The 20355-nt window shown below is 27.9% G+C and overlaps 1 protein-coding gene across 1 annotated transcript in view; it reads left to right on the top strand.

Annotated features, from left to right (window-relative positions):
- Positions 1 to 20355, top strand: part of LOC129962795 (acetoacetyl-CoA synthetase-like) — a 28319-nt gene continuing 7964 nt past the window's right edge. Inside the window, exons 1-10 of the mRNA XM_056076790.1 lie at positions 1 to 140; positions 2704 to 2835; positions 3808 to 3911; positions 5142 to 5259; positions 7100 to 7210; positions 9221 to 9318; positions 12224 to 12338; positions 15603 to 15684; positions 16907 to 17060; positions 17719 to 17796. Of these exons, the coding sequence (XP_055932765.1) occupies positions 119 to 140; positions 2704 to 2835; positions 3808 to 3911; positions 5142 to 5259; positions 7100 to 7210; positions 9221 to 9318; positions 12224 to 12338; positions 15603 to 15684; positions 16907 to 17060; positions 17719 to 17796 (1014 nt within the window). The 5' untranslated portion in view covers positions 1 to 118. The remainder of the gene's footprint in view (positions 141 to 2703; positions 2836 to 3807; positions 3912 to 5141; positions 5260 to 7099; positions 7211 to 9220; positions 9319 to 12223; positions 12339 to 15602; positions 15685 to 16906; positions 17061 to 17718; positions 17797 to 20355) is intronic.

Here is a 20355-nt window from a genome sequence, read left to right as displayed (position 1 = left end):
TTGAAGGGCTTCAAACATCTGGCGTTTTAAGACATCTGAAAGACTTTTGCCAGATGTTAGATATTTTGACATTAATTTAATTATCTAATTCGAGGGCAGTTTACTTTAATAGGAGGAAATGGATTGCATCAGGAATTCTAGTAAGAACATTTATATATTTTGGAATATCTTTTAAATTTCCTTGTTAGCAGTGTATTTTGTTTCTTTCTCCTATGCTTATCCAATTTAAATAAAAAAATTTAACTTTTGAATAAACATACATAGAAATAATATGCTTTTTTTTTAAACCTATACATTTGTTTTTAAATTTTCTCCTTTTACCCATTAATTATATAAAAAGAGAAAAAAAATTATTGTCTATCGTTACGAAATAAACGACATTAATGACAAAACTACATTTGTTTTCTGTTATACATTTTAATAATCTTTGTTTTATAATATTATTTATATTCAAGAATATGAAATTAAAATTAAGTGGATTTACATCGAGAACTCAAAAACATAAATTTGAAGGTTTTTACTTCTTATAATAGAAGTTTTAAAAAACTCCAATATGCTAATAATAATAATCAATATATTATGCTAATTCAACAAGCTAAAAATAGACTAACATGCAAAAAATAATAGTGTTCAATATGCTAATTATTTTATCAGGGCTCAAATCTTTTGTATTCAATTCAAAAATTTAAACCTATTTTTCATTACAATACTCGATTCTACAAATTAATTATCTAATTCGTGTTAAATGACTATCTATTGATTTTTGTCAATTTGATTTTATTTAAAATATTTATGGTCACAAGAATATGATATATTATAATTTCGCATTCTTGCCTTAATACATTAAAACGTAAAGAATATTTTTAATAGATGGAACCATAAAATATCATTAGATATTTTAAATATCACAGATGGCTCCATAAAATGATATTTTATGGTAAAGTATTCCTAAAATTGATTATGGCCCTAAGAAAATAATCTTATTTAATTAAAATAATGTATAGTGAAACTGATTGATATATTATCATGTCTTTTAATAATTTTATAAAAAGATGTACTTTACTTTTTTAAGTACTGCTAAAACAAATATAGATTTTTTAATTCAAAATTTGCAATTATTGGATCTTATTTAAATGCTTTCAGATTAGACGTAAAAAAAATTAGAAAAAAAGATTTCTTTAAGAATTTCTTTAGTATTCTTGATCAAAACTTCTACGAAATCTGTACTTTAATTCCGAGAATAATTCCAAGTTGCTAACAAAAATACTTGATTTATTTTTTAGATGAATTTTATTAGTAAAATCACTGATAATCTTAAAACCTTCTCTCATCCTTTGTGATAAATATATTATTCCTCCTTACCCTGCTAATAGAATTATAGATCTTGGTTAAGGTGCTGAACACTACAAGTGAGATTTTTATTTTCTCAGTCCCATATATGAGAGTTGTTTACTTCATGGCATAGTAAAAATATATCAGCATTTGTATATTAATTGTTTGGAAAGGGCGAATAATATTTAAGAAATATCTATATTTGACATGAATTGTGATATTAGACAATTTTTTTCTTTGAGGAATTCAAGTTTCAAGTACTAGAAAATTAAATATATGTTTTGAATGGTTGAAGTCAAAAATATATTCGGTATAGAATTAACCATAAAATCTAATTACAAAATTTGTTTATTAAAATTATTACGCTTTATAATAATTTTACGTAAGTACGACAAGTAAACATTGATTTTTACTTATTATAAAAGTGATAAGAGGAAGATATTTTATTTTTGACATTTCAATTGTTTAAAATTTTGTAATTGATGGTTATTTATCCTATCCAATCAAAAAATTAATATTTCTTAGTAAGCATCCTAGCTAGTTTCACTTATATAAAATGAATATTTTTTCTAATTAATTTAGTAATTGATAATTATGAGCTCTAAAGTTTTAAACGATTGTACTACCATTGATAATCAGTTGCTACAATTTCATAACTCTATATCATCAGGAAATAAGTCAAAGTTCAAAAACAATATTCTCGCCTTATTGGCATAAAAACTGTAAATGATTTAAAGATGCCTTGTTATTCGATTTTACATGATTATAATACAAAAAAGAAAGACATTTACCATTATGCTACGGTTGAATCATCCTCGATCATTATATGTATGTATTCCAGAAAATCGAATAGAATATTTTAAAGTACATGTATGTGCCACGTTTTATTAGGCTTAAAGTTTCTTCTAGCACATTCGTTTCTATATTAATTCTCAGATTTATATTTAAAATGTAGTCTAATAAATTATTTATCAATTAAATCAATCAAATCAGCTAAATATGTGGTAAACTTTAAAAACGACAATATAATTGAGTTAAATACATTTAGTATATCGTTTGAGTATTTTGAAATTGAAAAAAAACAATTGAAATTATGTATGTTTTGAGAGTGTCAGACTCTGCATATTCCATGCTACACTGCTTATTATAACGTTAGAAAGAAATTCATGTTAGAAAGAAATGTTAAAAAGAATGTTAGAAAGAAACACAAGAAATGCAGTGGTTTTCAAGCTTCAATGGCCAGACATATTTAACGCATTCTTAAGTTAATATGAAATGACGTCTTTGTCTTTGTGTATAAAATTTATCAATATTCCTCAGTAAAAATTTTGCTAAAATTGCCAAGCACAAGTAAATTTCCTTTTCTTTCAGATTCGTTCCAGAATGACGTCAAAGATCAGGCTATTAAAACTTACTCTGTCATATGGAATAAGAAAATGCAATCGGAAATTGGGCTTGAAAAATTCCAGAAAATTATTGAAAGGAAATACAAAATAAAATTTGGTAAGTGTTTCATATTTATGAAAGAAAAATTTCGATATAATTTATATTCTAAAATCAAATAAGTTGAAAGGCTTAAAATGTTAAATACATAAATTCTAAATATTTTAGATGAATTTATTTTGTAACAAATGTTCTGAATGAAATTTTTTAACACAAATGGAAGTTAAAATCGAATTCTAAAGCTTAGAAAATCCTGAATATTTTTTTCTTTTTTTAAATATAAAATGTTTTTAAAACCAGATATTTAATTTATAGGAACTGATATTTAATTTAGTAAAAAGGGAACATTATAAATAAACGAAGCATATTAATGATACTAACATTTATTTTGTAATTTAGTAATGCAAAAGAAAATTGGAACTATCATTCCTTACAAAGGAAGCCCATTCTTAAATCTTTAGATATAACAATTCTTACTCTTGAAATTTTTAAAACATAGTAAGTATTTTTTTAATATTCATTCGTTACACTTGTCTAAATGCAAGCGAATACCAAAATTTCAATGAGAATGTGTAAATTATACAAATTAAGTAGTGCATTTTAAACAAGTTATTATGTACACATGGGGGTCCTTAATGATTACATGAAAGCACACTGCTATTTCTTACCTATAAAGGAGAAAATTATACTCTGATCCATAATTTTAAATAAAATTTCTCTCAAATGATAATGATGTCAAAGATTGTTACAAAGAAACTTTATTTGAACAGTAATAATAGCATGAGGCATCAGGCTTAAAAATACAATGTATTTAATATTATTTAAATCATGTTACATCTGCATTCAGAATATTTCTGAAAATTCGTAGAAATATAATTGAAGAGGAATAATGTCTAGAATATTTGTGACTAGTTGTCTTATATAATATTTGGGAAAAAGTTTTAGAAAGAAGTTTCAGAAAGAATTGAATAAATTCTGTAACCAAACATTTTTTAAGAAAACGAAAACTTTCAAATTATTATTTTTATTTAGAGTCTTATTGGGATCTTCACAAATGGTCAGTGGAAAATTTCTCCGGTTTTTGGAAGGAAATGTGGAATTTTTTTGACATTATTGCTTCTAAGCCATACGAAGAGGTAAAAGAATGAATATTTATATAAAATTCAATATACATATATAATATTTTTTAATATTGTCCAAGAAAATAGAACTATATTTTATTCATGGGTTTCTATCCAAAAAATGCATCTTTCAATTCTCAATGTACCTTTCCTCGGGTGAATTACATTTGTTTATATATACGTGCATACGTGTTCTTAAATACGTGCATTTATATTTAATTCTGAAGATTAATCAATCTGTTTTTATTTTAATTTTATAACTTTCTTATATTAAACTTTCAATATTTATTTATGTTACCAATAAAGCATTCGGAACTGTATTCGCTTTTTAAATTGTATTATTCTGTCCTTTAATTCTTATTATTTCGTTTATTCATTTGCTTATTCGTTAGTTCTTGTATAATATTAGTTTCTTTTTAGTGTTTTAGTATAATATTAATTATATACTTTTATTGACATGTAATTATAAGTGTAGCAATTATATTATTACGAAATTTTCGGGGTTCGTTTGGATAGTGGGGGTTATATGGTGTGAAGAACACTCAATCACCAGGCGGCAGTAGAAAATAAAACAACGACGTTTATTTACACGAAGACACACAGGACAGCACGAAGACGACAACTATATACAGCACAGAAGACGATTATCTTCAGCCGAGACGTGCAGCATACAACAATATACACAGCAGCATACAACAGTATACACAGCAGCTCTACTCCTTCGCTGCTCCGCTAGTCCCTGGAAGATGAGTTCTTCGCCGTCGCTTCCGACTACTCTTCGACTCCACTGGTCCACGACTCAATTTACCGCCCGGTTCACAACAACTCTGCAGCGGCAGGACTGCTTCCTTTTATAGGCATCAGGAGGCGGGGCTAGAAGCCTCTCAACCAATCAGGAATGTTCGAGGCGTAACTCGGTTTCTACTGGACGGATCGAGAAAATTCTCGATGTTTCGAGTATAATCTATTTTGGTGCGAAAGTCGCCAAACTCGTCGCCAAATGGTCGCCAAGCTCTGGGACCTCCTATGGAACCGACTATGCTGGGAAGCAGCATCACAGGTTCGTAACAATATCCAATCCTACACTATGTATCCTACAAAACAAATTCTCAAATGACCTAACATAATTTGATTACAGTCAAATAATTGATTAAAGAAGCAATATTAAAACAACTATTTCCAGATAATTTATCTTTTTAAAGCAAAAATTGCTTCAGTCTGTGGCTAATCATGACTTATTGATAGGTTTTTAGGAAAACTGGAACCGGTATCTTAGATAATGAATGGTTCTGCGGAGCAAAATTTAACATGGCTGAAATCTTTCTCAGAATTCGAAATAACAGAATTGCGCTATCATATTCTGGTAAGTCTCCGAAACTTACTTCTAATGAACAGAGTTTCCATTCTGAACGTGGTCCAATAACTAATTTTTAAACCGTTAGAAATAGTCATATAATATCAGTTGGCAAAATGTTTTAAATGAAAGTAAAAATTATATTTATAACGTTTGAGTCAAAAAAAAAATATTTTTCAAAAAGTTACGAAATCTAATATTTTATACGGCCCCGAAGTCCCTATCAGTCATACTTAGTAAAAAAATTGCCGACTCTCTACATCATAAAATAATCACAAGTTGGTTACTCAGACCCACCCTGTAACACACGGAAAAAAAAGTTGAATGAAACCGATCATCGCAACAGCATTGACGAAAACTGAGGTTGAGTCCTAAGGGCCGTCACTAGCCACAGTACAACCCCTTCTGTGGAGGTATGTCTCATCATCGGAAGGAGATAGCCGTCCGCGCACTATTTCTGTACCCACAAATGCTGTGAGAACCACCACCATTCCAGAAGCTTCTCGTCCTCATAATTGAGGTGCTCCCAGGTAAAAATACCTTCTTTTTATAATTAAAATTAACAGATTCATAGTTGTTTAACCTAAATAGGGGTAGTGTACAAATTTGTTTTGAGGAACAATTTGAAAAAGTAATATAATAGAGTATAATTTCAATCTACAAACGATCCCTTAAACTACTCCAGCGAGATCAGCGAGATTTGTTTGTATAATTCATCTAAAATAGTGATTTTTCAACATTTCTAAGTAAGTCAGTTTTTGGCGAATAATAATTTTTTTAAATTTAAAATATCACATTAAATCACACAAAATGTTACTAAATATCATAAATGGAATCGGGAAACTATATTACGAATTAAATTTCCTAATTTTTTGAGGAATACATTTATTGACTGAAGCAACATAAAATATAGTTTTTCTTTCTTTTAAAGCATTTTTCCAACTTGAACTATATATTTGTCTCTACAGGTTTAGAAATTAGCTATTGGGCTATGAATAAGATATACCCTGTATATCAATTAAATTAAATATTCTAGTATTACGAATATGACTTTTAAATATTCATTTCATCCGCATTCCCTTTTTGATGTGGCATATTTCAAAAAAAAAATTGAAAAATAAATGAAAAATTGAAAATTAAATAAGAAAATATATTGCGTCTTGTTAATTTAAGTTGTGTTTTCTTTATAGACCGAAATATTATCTTTGAATTTTTATTCAGGTTTGGAATACTAATTGGTAATTACTCATTAATTCCAGTGAGTGAGTTTTAATGAAATTTCGAAATAACAAAGAACTTATTATATTTTCCTATCAATCACAAATTTTAATTTAATAGTACAGGAATTTTTTTTATATATATTTTGCAATAAGGAATACAAACAACAATTGTGTCTTTCTTCATTGACAGCAGCTTTCAATTGATCAAAAGCCAAAACATCTAAGCATAACTCAGCTAACATCTAACTGCTTTACATCTAATGATCGCATCAAGTCTATTGAAGTCTTAATTTAGCCTATCTCGTCATTAAGCTGCCATTTGAAATTTGTTTTATATAACATTAGCAAAAACTGATCGCTTTATATTAATCGTCAATCCTTTCTGTCATACTGAAAATTGTATATACTCAAAGCATCTTGAAAATGAATTTTTTTAAACTGAAATTCGAAGAATTAATCTTGTAACAATAAATTTCATAAAAAATCATGTTAATCAAATGGGCAATTCGTCTTTAATTTTTTGGCATTTCTTCTTTCATTCTTTTTTTTATCTCTCTTTCAGTAGATGATAATTAACATTTACTAATACTAAAAATATTATTGCTATGATTTCCTTTTTTTTTCCTTAGATGAATTCGAAAACAAAGGTGAAATGACATTTGCAGAAATGTTCGAAGAGGTAAAACGCTTTGCCGCAGCTTTTCGAAAGCATGGTTTAGGTAAAGGAGAAAGAATAGGAGGTGAGTTTGTTTTTCTGATTATACGTTCCTCAGACACGTTCAATTATAAGAAGAGTTCACGTAAAGACAATTATAGACCAGATTCGATTTTACCAAAACCAAATTAACTACATTAATCAAAATTTAAAATGCTTGAAATAAAATGCCACTATTTTTTATTTATTATAGTGTTTGATGGTGTATAAAATAATCAACTAATTTCTAAAAAATTACAAATTTTTATGAAGAAAAACGCACAAAGCTTTTTTCTAAAATAAATGAATATTTACAAAATTTCCGTTAGGCTATATTTCTGTTTTAAGACAAGTTGTATGTATTTAATAACTGTTCATAATTAATACTTAATTGTTCAGAAATGCCTTCTCATGGATACTTCTTTTATTTTCGTATAAAAAAGAAAAAGTAAAAAAAGGAAAGAAAAGACATTGTTCCGATTAATACTCTCAGTTGAACAAGATTTTAAAAAGAAGAAGTCATAGAAATTAAAAACTCTAAAAAGTACAAATTGTGTCCATATTATGACACCTTACATTGTATTTACTAATATTAGTTAGGTAACTAGTCTCTGTTCCTCTTATTATTGTTCTTGATAAAGAAGAAATATAAAAACTTCTGACAGTCAAAGCCACCTTGAAGTACCTAGGAAACATCTACAGTTATACTTATTTTAGCTCATTTATATAGAAAAGGTCATTTTCTGATTGTTTTCAAGGGAAACGTGTCCAAATTTGTATTTCCCTTGAAGGGTAGCAACGAACATCTGTAACAGTGAGAAATTCCCTGATAAAGTTACCTCTTATAAACATTTAAGAATAGTTCCTAAAATTCCTGATTGTTTTTCACCGATTGAAATTCTTTGTCTTTGCGATATTTTATCAAATTAGGACAATTCAATTAGGATAATTGTTCAGAAATGCCTTCTCATGGATACTTCTTTTATTTTCGTATAAAAAAGAAAAAGTAAAAAAAGGAAAGAAAAGACATTGTTCCGATTAATACTCTCAGTTGAACAAGATTTTAAAAAGAAGAAGTCATAGAAATTAAAAACTCTAAAAAGTACAAATTGTGTCCAAATTATGACACCTTACATTGTATTTACTAATATTAGTTAGGTAACTAGTCTCTGTTCCTCTTATTATTGTTCTTGATAAAGAAGAAATATAAAAACTTCTGACTGTCAAAGCCACCTTGAAGTACCTAGGAAACATCTACAGTTAGACTTATTTTAGCTCATTTATATAGAAACGGTCATTTTCTGATTGTTTTCAAGGGAAACGTGTCCAAATTTGTATTTCCCTTGAAGGATAGCAATGAACATCTGTAACAGTGAGAAATTCCCTGATAAAGTTACCTCTTATAAACATTTAAGAATAGTTCCTAAAATTCCTGATTGTTTTTCACCGATTGAAATTCTTTGTCTTTGCGATATTTTATCAAATTAGGACAATGTTAAGCCAGTTTTTATGCAACTTAACAATTCTATTTCAAATCGAATTTTTTCACATGAAAAATAGGAATTATACTTGCTGAAAGGATCAAATGAGCCATGCATAGAGAGAATAAATAGAATTTTACTAGAAGTTTATTTGGAAAAATAGCAGAAATAAAGCTTTGTTAAAATACGAACTACATTCAATGCAAATTTGAGGCCTTAATTACTTTGTTTATTAAATTATTTCATTATTTTATTAGAAAGGCTTTATAATTCGTCTAAAGGAATGATCATATCAGTAAAATAAACCTACAAAAATTAAGTGTCTATTAGATTAATCCATATACTATAAAACACATCAAGTCTAAAACATTCAAAATATATTTTATTTGATTTATTAGATAAATTGTATTATATTGCTAGATTTTACTCACAATGAGGAATATTTATTATTTATTTAGTAGAAATGTCATGTGTTTTTTATTTTCTCTTTCATGGATTTCATTTTTCCCCAGTTTCTTCAATAAAATGCAGTTATTTATTTATCATTCTTAATCTTACTCGCTTCTACTTCATAGGATATATTTCAAATATCAAGGAAGCTCTTTTCGCATTTCTGGCGGCCCTAAGCATTGGTGCCATTTGGGGAGCAGCCATGCCTTACTTGGGACCTCGAGTAAGAATTCAAAAAAAAAAATCTTCTTTTTTTTTTACAAAAATGAAAACACTTGGTTAATTTCACATTTATAAATATTTTTCAATATTTCTCCTTTATTTTTATCCATTTGTATTGATCTTGCTGAATTAATTTGAAAAAAGAATTCCTTCATTTAATCTTTTTTCTTTGTATTTATTCTTTAGTAAAATTTCAGCAAATTCCTTATTTTCAAACTCTTTCTATAGTTATAACAAAACTAATTCTCAAAATTCCTTATTTATGATACTTTGCTTCTATTCTCATTTCTGATGTTCTAATGATTATATTTTTCTCATTTATATCTAATTTTGTTGTTGGTACTGTTGGTCTAGTTCTAGATTAAACAATTTTAGAAACTTAAAATACGTTATTTAAATTTTTTAAAGCATTTAGCAAAGTTGCCTGGCTGAATTGTGACATTTTTAGTCCTTGCCCCACAAAACATTCTTGACTTGCATACTGCTTTTTTAATGTATGTCAAATTCCATAAAAACACCACTAATGTTATAAACTGACATGAAAGTTATATTGTTTCTTATGTTACTTGTCAAAGACAAATTTAAGCCGACGGAGCGTCTCTTTTTTGAGTAGCGCCATCTAAGGCAAAGAATACGACTAAGCTGCTCATCCAGAGTAATATTGCATATCCTCATACAGAGTGGACTTCCCTCATGCATTGCATTCACTCATCCACAGATCGTAATTTAGACCTGAATCAGAGAAAGATCAGCTCTGAGCTGGCATCCCCAGTAATATTGTATCGACATGGAGGACTTTGTGGCTACTACAAATTTATACGTGTACCAGCTACTGCATACACATGGAGTCTTCGGCCGTCGGATTTGGGCTCACAATCCAAGGAATTCGATTCCAACGCCTTACCAACCAGACTGCCCCGGCCCACATAAAGTATGTAGAACATAAAGATGATTCGATGTCACATAACATTGTAAGATCACAAATGCCTTCTTCAGATGTTGGATGGTGTTTTTATAGAAATTAGATTACATGTCTTAATTCGCTGCTCCAAACATTACGGTTCCATCTTGGTGACCCTCTATAGAAATACCTGAACGTTACATTTAGATTGCAACGAATTGGTGGAGGTTTCATTTGATTGAACTACAAGCATTTTTGTTTGACTTCTTCTTCTGAAATCGTATAAAAAAGCAAAGTTTGTAATCATTCAATACCATGTAATACCGGAAAGTGCGATATTGGGCAAAAATCTTCCAAAATGTTAATTATTCAACGCTGCGCTGATGGTCTTATATAAAAGCTTGCGGCTGAAATATCGAATAGCTTCTTTAGCATATGGTTTTTTTTTATTGATATGCATCTAATTAAAATGTTTTATTACACTGACATTTCCTTCCTTAATTCCTACTTAGGTCAACAAAGAAAAATTTTATTTTAGTTACTTTTTATTAAATAATTACCCTTTAATATTTTATATATTTTTTCCAGCGATCTACACGCTTCGCCACTGACGGTATTTATTCCTAAATTTATATCCTTCTAAATATCTTATATAAAAGAAATTTTTTGAACTGAATAAGCTATATCAAAAGTCCATAAAAAGATCATTGATGCAAGTTTTTTTTATTATTATTAGTTTTAAAATAATGTTAACAACAAAAATGATTTATTAGTCAATATGACACTATCGTGCTGCCATCTATTGGTCTATTTTTTTTCTCCCATATAAAACTAAAATTAATTAAATTTAATTAATGAATTAATATTTGAAAAAACTGTATTAACATCAAGTGTCATCCACTACAAGTTTAAAAAAATGTACTTGAACGTGAATGGATGAATAAAAAGTATTTTATTAACAATTGAAAATTTGAACAAGATTTATAAATAAATATATATAGGAAAAGTATGAACTAATAATAGGAATTGAAAAATGAGTTTCTTTATTCATGATTTTCTAACATTTTGCCTCTTTTCACATTTTTGTTATAAATTAAAATTTGTCACAGTAAATATTCAATAAATGTATATATATGCATTTTCTTCTTTTTTATCTGCCGCCATTATTTCCGATAAACTACGCATTCTTTTCATAAAAATCTTGAAAAATGATTTTTGGAATGTCATTAAGATTTTAATCACATTTCATCAATGTTAAAATCGTTTTTTACCTAGATTTTGTTTCATGAACCTCAATGAGGTAATCGATTGAAAAAATCTCAAATAAGTCTTTAATCAGTAATTTTACTGAATGTTTAAGTAGTAATAATATTCCATTCCAAGAAATTGGGTAATAATTTACCTATTGCTTAGTTCATTTTTTATTTATATTTAACATTTATTTCGATTAAAAACTAATTATTCATTTATTTGTTAATAAAAATAATTTGCAGAGCTTATTGATTTTTTTTTAATTTCTTCAAAAACAGTTCAATTTCCTTAATTTATTTCCCTTTTATTCCTTCTCTGTTTATTTATCATGAATCAATTCAGTTATCTTCCTAAGCATTCATCTCATTATCATTTTTGCATTTGCGTATAAACTAAAGTTTTATTTTTAAATGTTTTAAATTTAAAAAAAATCAGTGTTAAAAAAACTGCTATAATTTTTTACATTTAATTTTCATGACTAGATAAATTTAAATTTAATTCTCAACTTTTTAAATCTATGCCCCAAGCATTTGCAAACATATTTTTGTAAAAAAAAAAATCCATGACTCTACTTTTAATTTAGTTTAAGCTCAATAATTTTCTTAGTTAAATTCTTTTTTAATTTGCTGTTGTCAAAGATTTCACTCAACAAAAATTTTTAAGCCAACATGAAGAAGCAGAAACTTTATATTATCATTTTATTACTTTACGGGACAACATCATTACTAATTTGAGGACTGTGCAATCATTGTAGGCGGTATCCAACATGATGAAAGTGATCCAGCCCAAATTCATCATAGTAGTGGATTATTTCCTTTACGGCGAAGAGGAATTCTTCCCTATTGAAAATCTAACCACAGTCACTGAAGGTGAGTGTTTATAGTTATTGGCTATAAAAATAAATGAAAATCGGGAAGTATTAAAATAGAATTAAGCAAATCTCAAAATGGGTGCAATTATTCATTTTATTATGTGTGCAGTAACTTATAAAGCAGATATAAATGCCTCGGGAACAAACCTTTAAGTATGACATAAACATAAAATTCACAACATTTCTGTTACGTTTTAAAAGAGAAACATCATAAGGGAGGGAAAAATAATGCCATGCCCTAGTCTTACTAAATCCCAGATATCAACTAGGGATGAAAAAAATCGTATTATATAATTGGGCACCAATTACCTTCCTTACAGATGTTACATATGCAGCATTTCTTTTTCATGTGAACTGGTATAAGTTTCACTTTACTTAATCATAATTGTATCTACCTGGTACTGCTAATCTGTACAATATATAATAAACCTATATATAGTTTTACTCTGCTGTTTAATTAATTATTTGAAACATTCGATAAACAAATTCATTTCTAATTTAAATGATATAAATAGTTAAAACAGAAGTTGCCAGGATCGAATTTCAGATCTGATCTTCATATCACTTGAAACGACGAGAAAAGGTATTTTCATGATTTTTCTCCACTAAAAAGTTATTTGCAATTTCTGCTACCATAACCCAAAGATGGTTATGCATGTCCAGAGAAAAAAAAGGTTTCAAATTTTGGAAAAATAAAGTACAATTGTAGAAAAAAATTTGAACAAAGTAAAAAAAAAAAAAAAAAAAAAAAAAAAAAAAATTCAAAAGCCCTTTAAGAAAGAACAATATACGGTGAACACTTCAAAAGCTATGCGAAAAGTTCACTGATGAGAGTTAGCAAGATAATAATAATATAAATAAAAAAAAACAGTGGGAGGGGTCTTTCCAAAGCTTTTTCACAAATTATTTAATAAACTTGACATGCTGAAGAACACCGTGCATGAGATTGCAGTACAACAGTTACAATTAACTTTTGAAGTATATTTAACATTTCTATTGAATCTATCGTGTCATTCTTGGTGAATTATTTGGCGATGAAGTCCTGACATGCGATAAATAGTATCCGAAAATTGAATTTGCGCTTTAGATATGTTTTTCTCAATCGATTGAAATCAAAATTTGACATAAAACTGCACTTCTAATCACAAAATCCCATACCTAATTTGATATATTTAAGTCATTGCGTTTTTTTGAATTATCATGTTTGCGTGTTTTTATAAATACAGACCGACAAACAGACAAAACTTTGTTGGTTTTGGCTCAAACTTTGACAGGTGTCTACACAACAGATGTTAAATTTATATACCGAATCTTATCCGTCTAGCTTCCTTTGTTTTGTAGTTATCATTTTAACAAATATTAGAACAGACGGATAGACGGACTCCGTCTGAACAGATTTTACTAAAACTTTGATATAAATTTGCAATTTTGGTATAAAAATCATATACTAAATTTCAACCATCTTGCTCAAAGGGTTATGGAGTACCTTTGTTACAGACAGACGGACATTTTCCAAAAATGTGTTTTTCGAACTCAAGGAGTCTGAAATGTGGAGATTCATCAAAATCTCGAGTTCGAATTTTTTGACGATTACTATACTTTCTCTGTACTACGTATACGAGAAAGTGAAAGAAAATAAACCTCTCAGAATTCTTTTTACTAAGAAATTGATCGATATATTAGAATACTATTATATTATAATCGATATATTAGAATGATACAGCTATGATATATCTCATCTTAAATATTCTCGAATAAGGCTTGGTATGCGTTATTCAGTATTATTAGTGACACTATTTTCTTAAAACAAACTGGATGAGAAATTTAAAAAAATAGAAAAAAAAAAACTCTTTCAGATATTTTTTTTTCAGATCTACTAATGCAGAGGATATTAAATGGAATAAACTGAGGGATTTCATCAGTTACATTTTCAAAAAAAATAACATTAATTAATAAAAAATAAAGTTATCAAATTCTCAGGGTTTCGAAAAGTGAAATCTAAGTGAAAATGCTATATGAATAGGCATTTGCTATTTTTGATTATCTAACCTAAAAAATTGCTCTATAAAATTGATAAACCCTTAAACAGAGAAATAAATTCCCATCCATTAAATCTGCAGGGAAAGTCTGGGATTAAGTTTTCTGATATTTGATTGAAAAGAAGTGAAATTGTTGAACACATATAAATAGTTACATTTTTCACATTTTACCTGAAAAGATTGTGCACTAAACGTATTTAGCAGATAAATTGAACAGAGGGATACCCATTAACTGAATCAGTTGGGTATATTCATAGTTTACGATCGCTTCTATATCAGTTTCGGGAGAATCATTGGAATGGCTATTTTATTGAGATTTAGGCGGCTGTATTGTTATAGAAGTTGCTATTTCTAGTATAATTGGCCAAATATATTCAATAAACGATTGATATGCTATAGATTTTATTCCTTTTCTTATTTTTGCATTTCGTAGATATTTTCAAGCAGTTTGTTTTCCTTGTCTCTTTTGTATATTTTTTGTCTTATTTTGGAATAAAATGCTATTCTTATGCTATAAATTGTTATCGTTCCTGATTTTCTGTTAAGTGCTGATCGCTATCATTATATCAATTTAAACTTTTAAATCCATTACCCATCTTGAAGGAGGAAAATAGGCATGAAGTCACAACAAACTGTGAGACAATCTGAGGTTATCCGATGGCATTCAAAGTAACGTACAACTGATGAATTTTGCATCACGAAATGTGACTCCTTCAAAAAATCGAAATATCAACTGTATGTAAATTGAACTTTAAATTGAAATTATATTAATGGAAATACAAGTAGCTAAGAAAGAAAACAATGCTTCAAAACAGAAAAATAAGAGAAAGAATTTCAGAGCAGAAATAAGGGCATCGTATCTTAGTCGAAATGTGTCAGTGTTACAGCATGAGAACTTAAAATTTGAAACCCAAGTTCATTGAAAAACAGATGTGTAAGCATGCTGGCTTTGGTGTACACAGACTCATCGGGTACAATATATTCAAACTGCAGTTACCCATAAGTGCGAAAAAAGAGGCAAAGGCCCGAATCTGTTTCGGATCACGTCTCAAAATTACGCATTTCGTATAAAACAGCTCTCATTAATTAATGCTCATTAATTAAAAATTTTAATTAATAGGATTTGGTAGGATTAATAGGATAGGATAGGTAAATTTATTCTATTGTATTTATACCATTAAATGTCCTTATTTTTTTTCAATATTTGAAATAAATAATTTCAGGTCTTACAAATTTGGAAAAAGTTATTATTGTGCGCCAGACTGAAAATACAAGTTATCAAAATCTTTCCAGTATTCCAAAAGGGTAAATATCTTGATTACAATTTTAATAAAAGAATTTTGTTCTTCTACATTCAGTGTTTTCTTGAAATTCAATTGCATTTTTATTACATGTGAATACTCTAAAATCAGTATTTTTATAAGCAGTAACTTTTTCATAAACTTTTTTCATCATAACTAATAACAAAGTTTTTTTTGCCGTCTCCTTTATAATATTTTACATTTTGGTTAAGGAATTATCATTATTATATAGAAAAATCTATACTTTGAAATCAATTATTAACATTATTTTATCTAACATTCGCCAAAGTAAGTTTAAATTTTATGTTATGTATTAATAGTTCGTCTTGGAGCAATAGAAATGTCGTAAAATCCTTTATTTGTATTTTTGTCTAAATTTCTACATAGAAAATCTATTAATTTGTTTCATATACCAATTTTGTCCTAAATTTGATAGAAAACAACAATTTTAATATAAACTTCTCATACCAGTTTTAACACGTCTAGCTTTGTAATTATCAATTATCGTTTCCTCAGACAAATAGATATAATTTGAAAAGTATGCATTTGAATACTTAGGAAAATCCAAAGTTTGAGAGCTTATATAAATCTCGAGGTCGAATTGTTCGATAATACAATAAATCGTATAAATATTTTGTATATGATCAATACAGATGCATTAAATATTTGTTTTTAAAAGCTCTTGGAAGTTTACAGTTATCTCCGATCATAGCATGGCTTCAAAATGAATGAAACAACAAATTGCCTCTATTATTTTCAATACCTTGTGTATTTATATATTTTTAAGCAATAGAAATTTGTTTAATTAGATGCCAAACCATCAATGCTACCACTTTTCTATTTAAAAATGAATGAAAAGTGTTTTTCTAATTTTTCTATTCATTTTTTATTTAAGTTTATATAGAGAGAAATTTTATTGTCAATGCATGATTAGAATTGGTCAATGTATTGACAATTCTGGTCAAGTTAAAAAATAGAAAATTGATGAATTTTATGGAGCAATTTAGTGTTCCATGCAATTTCTAAATAGATCTGAGAGTGGGAACAATTGCTAATGTATAAGTTGCATTTGCAGAGAAAAGGTCTACATTATATTTACAAAAAAACGTATGCTGTTATTCACTAATATAATAAAATGTATCATTATACCATGAATTTCGAATTACTTTGCGATGTTTTTGTTTCTAGCTGAAATTTAGATATAGAATTAACGGTTCTTTTTACAGAGTCTTTCTAGAAGACTTTTTGGAGAGTGGAAGAGCTCCCGACGGCACGGTGCCCGATCTGGTTTTCGAGCAACTTCCTCCAAGCCATCCTGGCATCATCAACTTCACATCCGGTACTACCGGCATTCCGAAAGGGGTGGTACATCCACAAGTGGTGAGTTAAATATTCTGATAATTTATTGCAGTTTAATTTTTAAAATATGCAAATCCATTATTAGAATTCTCTTCCGATCCATGGGCAAAGAATTTAAATATGCAAATCCATTATTAGAATTCTCTTCCGATCCATGGGCAAAAAATTTAAATATGCAAATCCATTATTAGAATTCTCTTCCGATCCATGGGCAAAGAATTTAAATAGGCAAATCCCTTATTAGAATTCTCTTCCGATCCATGGGCAAAAAATTTAAATATGCAAATCCATTATTAGAATTCTCTTCCGATCCATGAGCAAAAAATTTAAATATGCAAATCCATTATTAGAATTCTCTTCCAATCCATGGGCAAAGAATTTAAATAGGCAATTATTATCGTAACGTATACAAACGCGATTTTATGTACAGACACAGCAAAACTGAACAGTTATAGAAATCCAGCAATTATTAAAAGCACAATATAGAGTTCGTTTATTATTAATTGAAAAATATTGCTCTAAAGAATATTAGAAACTGTCTTTTAATGTTGGGAATATTCTTATTCAATTTGAAAGCTAAGCAGTCTTAAGTCTAAGCAATCTTAACCCAAGTGGCAAAATGCTTGAAATTTTCCACCTGAGTGGTGTCGCATTTATGTCATTTCATTTCTTTTTTTAGGCATTCCTTGGATTAATGAGGGATTATGTTCTTCACTTGAATTTGAAAAACGGCGATGTTGTTGGTAATTACAGTCCGGTAAGTACTTTCATTGCCTAATGTGGTTAGACATATAGTAAAAGGACAAATCAAGTTGATAGTATATAACAAATAAACACATCAGCCGTGTATGACTTATTACAAATTTTTAGATATCTTACGACTTTACAAAGCCCGTTCTTCAAATTTAAAAACTACTTTAAACATTGAATTTATTAAACATTGGTTCAATTATTGGTATGCAAAATAAATACTGCTGAAATATATTAATATTTTTTTAACGATTAAAAACATTTTCAAGATAATTTTACTGAGCCTAATGATACATCGATTGGCTTTTATCCTACTTTCGGCCTGAGTCGTTGCTGATTGGAGCATATTGAACAAGTTGTAGAAAAAGTTACTTTTGAAGATTTGAATCTGCATAACACCAATAAATTCAATGTTAGCACAGCTGTTGGTCTTCAAGCTGCACACTACTCATACACTTTCAAGATAATTTTATGGGTCTTGAGCTATAACTTTTATCATACTGTCAATTCAAATTATCGCTGTCTGAAATATACTGATGAATTTGTAATCAAATTCATTGTTAAAACTTCAAGTCCAATCATAAATTGATTTAATTTTGTTCCCGCATAATCAAATCTGCTCTTGCTCCAAAAAACTCCATTGCATAATTCATTTGTCAGTAATTCATTTAGTCATGCATAATTCAATTGACAAATAGCATACCCAAGTTATAAAATAATTTTCATCTAATTTCTTAAACGCTGCTTATTTTTAAACTTTATATTTAAGATGGTTTTCATTTTTTATTTAGAAAATTAATTTAATTAATAATTCAGTCAATACGCATTTAATAGAATTAAAAATTTAAATATTTTAATGAACTAAAATAATATTTATGATGGTTTCTAATTCCTTCATATAGCCAAGTTTTGTGACTTTTTTATTTCTAAACTTCTGTTTGAATTGATGTTATACCCGGTAAAAATAAAAGAAACAGCGCGGAGCATACGTAATTTTTATTTTTAGAATCACAAAATACTTCTGTAATGTTTTTCATTTTAAGTTGTGAAGAGAATTTTTTATGAAGAACAAAATTCATCATAAGTGACTTATCATGACTTATCATCATTAACATGCATAACTCATTACTATGATTCCCTCATTTATAAATAATTGGGTATAAAAACAAAATTTTGACATTTTATAGTTCTTTCAAAAATTTTATAATTTGTATTGATTGTTCCTTGTAATTTCAAAATTTTTATAATTTGTATTAATTGTTTCATCATAAGTATTTCATAAGCATGATTATGATGCCTTTATTCATAAATAATTGGGTATAAAAGAACCACAAAATTTTTATATTTACTTCATTTTAAGAATGTAATAATATAAATAATCTTTTAATGGCATTCTTATATTTTATCTTATCTTCTCACCCCTCCCCCCCAAAAAAAGAATTAACCAGACTGTAACTGAAGCTTGATATGTAATTAAACTTCATGAATCCTTCTTTGCAAAAACATTAATTTCAATGATCTGAAAACTTTATAACGATTATGTTAATTACAGTTAATCTGAAATTAATGATAATGAATTAGAGCCAATAGGTCAATGATATGAAAACTAATTCATTTGTAATAGTTGATTTTTTCAATTTAATTACAAAAATAGGGCATTTAGGGTTTTTTTTTTTAACTTTTTGCTAGTTGTCTATAAAAAAATTATTTGCAATAATTTAAAATGGCCGGGCAAGAATTTTAATCATTTCTTTTTTTTGTTAAAAAGTAGTGAGGATAACATTATACTTAATGTATGCTCTTTTATTATTAACTTTAATAGAAATGATAATTAAAATTACCAGTTTTAAAAGCATTATGATTCCATGCTTAATATATGACATTTTTAATTTCAAATTACTTTAACGACCTCGGAATTTAGTTATAGGTTTTTTATTGTCATAAGCCAAGAACATTTTTGGTGAGCATTCATGCTATTTGAACATATTGCTGCTTGAATCAACATTCCAGCGCATGGCCTCTGGCTAAGTTGGGGTATTGCTTGCACCATTTTTCCTTTGAAATTGTTACACACCATGGACTCTAATTTACCTGCAACTATGAATTTAAATAACTTCTTAGAGTTTCTCTAGATGGCGCCACAAATACAATGAAAGTTTTAAATGAATTTATTGTCACAACCACCAATTTTTTTATAGCATAGTTAAGGAACTATCATGTTCAATCTGATATTCTTATTTTTAAATCTTGCTGTTTAAAAAAAAACCCTTATCAACTTTAAAAATGTCAAAAATAATTCACTTTCAAACATAAAATGGTATAATAAAAATTTTTCACTATAGTGCACTATTATGTCAATTCTACATATTTTTATTTTGAAAACCTTACCCATTAAATTCCTTTTCCTTTTTCTTTTTGTTAAACAAAATTTAGAGCTACTATCTTCAATGTTTCAAAACTTATTTAATTATAAAATTTTGGGTTAATTGTAGCTCGCACTGTATAACTATCAACTAAAGTGGCAATAGATTCTTAATTAATGCTCTACTTCATTTATTTTATTTAT

Source organism: Argiope bruennichi, chromosome 3 (genome assembly GCF_947563725.1).
Source record: "Argiope bruennichi chromosome 3, qqArgBrue1.1, whole genome shotgun sequence".
Taxonomy (NCBI): Eukaryota; Metazoa; Arthropoda; class Arachnida; order Araneae; family Araneidae; genus Argiope; species Argiope bruennichi.
The sequence above is the reverse complement of the archived record's forward strand: the minus strand, read 5'-3'. Positions and strand labels throughout refer to the sequence as shown.